Below are 5,056 nucleotides of genomic sequence, written 5' to 3'. Positions count from 1 at the left end.
GGGGGCAGGGCACCGCCGGACAGGAGTGACGTCAAAGGCGGAGTGGCAACAGTGCCGCGTCGTGCGGAGATCTCCGCCTGTACGGGGCACTGCGGCCGCGCCTCGCCCTGGACGTGGGGGTGATGGACTATACTGTAGCCACACACTGTCTTGTCTTTTTAACGGAGGCGCAGACTTTGAGGGCGCCGCGGGCCGACGGCTAGGAGCCGGCCTCTCTGGAGGCCGCCTGCTAGGAGTCGGCCCGTCTTGGTGCCGCATTCTAGCAGCCGACCGCTTGGGCCAGCCGGCCATCAGAAGGCGGCGCTTCATCTTGATGTCCTGAGAAGCGCAGCCGGCCCCGATGTCTTGAAAGGTTCAGGGATTCGGGTTAGGCTACCCGTGGCCCATTACTCCGACAATATACATCCGATTCATACAAAAGTTAGAATATGAAAATGGAAATATAAACTTTGTTGATACAAAGTCCCTTTTTTGAAGATCCATTATCATAAGGAAAAAGATTTCTACATATCCGATCCAATCGATCAAGAATATCCCAATATGATAAAGCCGTCCAAATCTTCTTGTACCATAGTTTTTTTTGTTGGTGTTTGGAGTGGGTGCTTGATTGAGCCTTTGTATGCAAAATGCTCAATCTTCTTGTTCGCAAAAAAAAAGTGCTCAATCTTCTTGTACATAATTTTGCTTCTCTTCTACAAAACTATGATACGTCGTAGGTGTACTTTAAAAAAATCCATCCAAATGGGTTTACTAATAGGATGACCCGATCCGGTACAAAATTGAGCTTATATTTGACTATATATATCTGATAACAGAGGGGTTACTATATATAAGCACGATGCGCACACTAGTAACCATTCCAGAAGCCTGAGACCAATCACAAAGTAGCTAACAACCCGTTTCCTTCTGACCTGTACGCGAACCCCGCGGATTTAGCAAGCGCAGATACTACCATGGCGACGGGTGGAGCGCCATTTGACGCGCTATCCTCACTGAACCCCGATACCTTCACCGGGGAGTCGTGCGCCGTGATCAACTTCCTCGCCGATTACTACCGCGACGTCGACACGTATCCGGTCCAGCCCGAGGCCATGCCAGGGTGCCTCCGTACGCTCTTACCCGACGCGCCGCCCGAAAATGGCGAGCAGATGGATGTGATATTGGAGGAGGTATGGCGACATATTGTCCCGGCACTGACGCATTGGCAGAGTCCCAAGTTCTTCGGATACTTCCAGGCGAACGCGAGTACAGCCGGGTTCGCCGGCGAGACGCTCTCCACCGGGCTCAACGTTGTACCGTTCACGCGGGCTGCCTCACCGGTGGCAACCGAACTCGAGGGCGTCGTGATGGACTGGATGGGCAAGCTGGTGGGCCTCCCGGACCGCTTCCTTTTCTTCGGCGGCGGCGGCGGCGTGCTGCACGGAAGCACCTGCGAGGCCGTGGTATGCACGCTCGCGGCCGCGCGCGATCGCGCGCTGAGCAGGCTCGGCCACGAAGGCATCCTGAGGCTGGTGGTCTACGCCTCAGACCAGAGCCACTGCACGTTCCAGAAGGGCGCGAGGATCGTGGGGATCCCGCGGTCCAACTTCCGCGTCATCCGGACGTCGGCGGCGTCGGGCTACGGCCTCACCGCGGCCAGCGTCCGCGACGCGGTGGAGGCCGACGTGGCGAGCGGGCTCGTGCCGCTGTACCTGTGCGCCACGGTCGGCACGACCGGGCTCGGCGCGGTCGACCCGGTGCGGGACCTCGGCGAGCTGGCGCGGAGGCACGGCATATGGCTGCACGTCGATGCCGCGTACGCCGGCAGCGCCCTGATCTGCCCCGAGTTCCAGCATCACATCGACGGCGCCGAGCTCGCGGACTCCGTGAGCATGAACCCGCACAAGTGGTTCCTCACCAACATGGACTGCTGCTGCCTGTGGGTGGCGAGCCCGGCCGCGCTCACCACCGCGCTGTCCACCAACCCAGAGTACCTCAGCAACATCACAGAAGAAAGTGCAGGCGCGGGCGTGGTCGACTACAAGGACTGGCAGATCCCGCTGTCACGGCCGTTCCGTGCCATGAAGCTGTGGTCGGTCCTGCGCCGCTACGGCGGGGCGGGCATGCGGGCGTACGTACGGCGGCACGTCGAGATGGCCAAGTGGTTCGAGCAGGCGCTGGAGGCGGACGGGCGGTTCGAGGTGGTAGCGCCGACGAGGTTCTCCCTCGTGACCTTCCGCCTCCGTCCAAGGCACGAGGGCGACGACGATGCTGTTGATGGCTTGAACCGTAGGCTGCTCGTGGCGGTGAACGCCAGCGGGCGGGCGTTCATGACGCATTTCGTGGTGGACGGCAAGTTTGTTATCCGTATGGCCGTGGGCGGAGCCATGACGGAGATGCGGCACGTCCAAGACACGTGGGAGCTTGTCCGGAAGAAGGCCGAGGAAGTCGGCGCACTCCAAAACGAACGGAACGTGCGCTGAAATAAAATACTGAGAACATGGAATTCATGAAGCACCAAATTAATGGAACAGATCCAAAGGGTAAAAAAATACATATACTCCCTCCGCTTTTACTTACTCGCATATTAAGTTCGACTGAAGTCAAACCTTGTAAAGTTTGATCAAGTTTGACCGAACTATCTGTTACAACAATCTTACAACACTTGCGGAGAATATATTGTTGAAAACCGCTTATTAATTCCTTCTGCTCCTTGTTGGGGTCGACACTCTTACTTATCAAAAGGACTACGATTGATCCCCTATACTTTTGAGTCATCATAGTCCTCCTGTGTGATTATTTAAATAACATTGGAATCAATGTAATTGGGGTATGTCGTGGAATTGTCATGGCAGATGTCCTTATGAAAGGACTTAGTCGTGGAGCCATCGCAACTAGGAACCTTAAAAGGGTTAATGCGGGACAAAGGACACAAGGGTTTATACTGGTTCGGCCTCTTATGGTGAAGGTATAAGCCTAATCCAGTTGAGGTGCAATTGCTAGGGTTTCGATGACCAGGGAGCGAATCCGCTATGCCTGGCTCTCGATTTGATGTTACTTGCCCTAAGCCACCGCCGGGTCGTCCCCTTATATACACGGGTTGACGCCCCGCGGCCTACAGAGTCCCGGCCGGCTCATAAACAGTGTCTGGCTCGGTGACTAGTAAATCTTGCCTCACAATACAAGTCATTTATGGCGGTTTGTCACTACGGGCCTTAAGTCGCCTTTGGGCTTTTGGCCCTCAACGGAACTGCCATCTTCAAATCTGGTCTTGGGCTTCAAGAGTCTACATAGGTATAACCCGGCCCCCACCTGGGCGGGTCATACCTAATAGTTATGTCCCCAACATTAGGCCCCAGATTGATTTGAACCGGTTCATGTCAATCTTCAATACTTAAGAAAAAGTCTTCTGCCTTCTGCCTGTGCAAAAATTTATAACCCGCCATGACGTCATCTTCTGGATTCATGATAACCCGCCGTGATGCCAACTTCTATTTAATTCATATTTTGTTTAATCATATCCCAACGGATCCTTATCTTTAATGACCATCCCGAAAATCGAGGCGTCTGAGTAGCTGGATAACCATGTTTCAGCCTCCTCGTTTCTCGCGCCGACTCTGTCAGTCTTCTCCTTATAAATGGGCACGACTTTAGGTCTTTCTTCATTCTCCCCTTTTCCGTCGTCTTCTTCCTCTCGCGACTCCGCTGCTGCTCGAGCTCCGCCGCCGCCGCCGCCGCAGAGTACTTCGTCTTCGTCGACCTCAGCCGCTGCATCAACCTGAATCAATCCAGAGAACGGCGGCAACGCTCCGCAGTAGATCTGCAGCTGTAAGCCTTCGTCTTCCCGCACCTCAGATCCGCATTAGGGCTTGCGAGTTCCTTCGTGTTCTTCGCTGTTCATCACAGATTCTCCATGGTTTCTTCATTGCATCCTCCTTTGATCTAAAAGAAGTGCTAAACTCATGCGGTAGTTGTTTCGCATCCATGGCAGACGCTAGTAGATCCCTTTTTCTAGTTCAGAGGCCTCATTAGAACTCACGAGCTCATCTGCACTAGATTTTTAGGTCTATAATATTTTCTTTTCTGAACAGCCATTTGATCCAAATTAATAACTGCGACCTGTGAAACCTGTTTTTGTACACTTAGTCGATGCCTGTATCTTGATAGATCCACTTAACCATGGCGGCTCACACCACTGGCTTTAATTTGAGATGCTCAATAAATAACTTCAACCACGCCCGGCGGTTTAAATAACTCTAACTGCTCATGGCGGCTTAAACAATCTGACATAACTAGCCATACGCCATTAGGCCCCGTTTATAAGCTGCCATCTCGAGTATGATTTGAAGTATTTCTCTCCGGCTTAAATTTGAACCGGAAATTTTTATTTTGTCGTAGGCTTCCATCTTTAAAAATGCCGCCGAAAGCACCCAAATCACCCGTTACATGCAATTGGGTCAAATCCATCGTCACAGAAAGCACCATTGCTGATTTTGTGAAGACCGGCTATCTGCAACGAAGGAAGTCATGTCCTATCGTGCTCCTGGTCCAACAGAGGAAAAACCTCAACCCAAAGAAGGGGAAGTCATCGTCTTTACTGATCACATGAACCGGGGCTTTTCTCCACCCGGCTCAAAGTTTTTCAGAGATGTCCTGCACTTTTTCGATCTCCGACCTCAAGATATCGGTCCCAATCTGTATCTAACATTTGCAATTTCCAAGTGTTCTGTGAAGTGTACCTTGGAGAGGAACCCAACTTGCTGCTCTTCAGGGAATTATTTTATTTAAACCGCCAGAATGAACGTGCCAATGGGCCTAGCTTGGAACTTGGTGGGATTTCAATCCAGCGACGGACAGACTGTCTTTTCCCGTATGCCGAACCACTGAGTCACCCTAAAGACTGGAACCAGACGTGGTTCTATTGTCAAGATACTTCTCCGACTGATGAGAACTCTCTGCCTGGCTTTCGTGCCCTACGCCTCGAGTCCACTCACCCTTTGCCAGATAAGCTGTCTCCTGCCGAACGCCAAAAACTTGCCCCTACCATGAGTAAAGTCAAGGCTCTTTTGGGGAATGG

General features: G+C 52.6%; 1 protein-coding gene across 1 annotated transcript; it reads left to right on the top strand.

Moving 5' to 3' along the window:
• The first annotated feature begins 880 nt into the window (after positions 1-880).
• On the top strand, positions 881-2,462 carry LOC123075095 (tyrosine decarboxylase 1-like). Its single transcript, XM_044497773.1, has 2 exons — positions 881-1,457; positions 1,551-2,462. The coding sequence occupies exons 1-2, from the start codon at positions 954-956 to the stop codon at positions 2,460-2,462; spliced, it is 1,416 nt and encodes a 471-aa protein (XP_044353708.1). The 5' UTR covers positions 881-953.
• The last annotated feature ends 2,594 nt before the right edge of the window (positions 2,463-5,056 follow it).

This window comes from Triticum aestivum, chromosome 3D (genome assembly GCF_018294505.1).
Source record: "Triticum aestivum cultivar Chinese Spring chromosome 3D, IWGSC CS RefSeq v2.1, whole genome shotgun sequence".
Lineage (NCBI taxonomy): Eukaryota > Viridiplantae > Streptophyta > Magnoliopsida > Poales > Poaceae > Triticum > Triticum aestivum.
The sequence above is the reverse complement of the archived record's forward strand: the minus strand, read 5'-3'. Positions and strand labels throughout refer to the sequence as shown.

What these genes read in the sequence shown, in the direction of transcription:
- LOC123075095 (XM_044497773.1), top strand. Translation starts at nt 954, where the DNA reads ATGGCGACGGGTGGAGCGCCATTTGACGCGCTATCCTCACTGAACCCC. An exon ending in CCGTGGTATGCACGCTCGCG is followed by an intron (nt 1,458 to 1,550) that starts GCCGCGCGCGAT and finishes TGCACGTTCCAG; the next exon opens with AAGGGCGCGAGGATCGTGGG.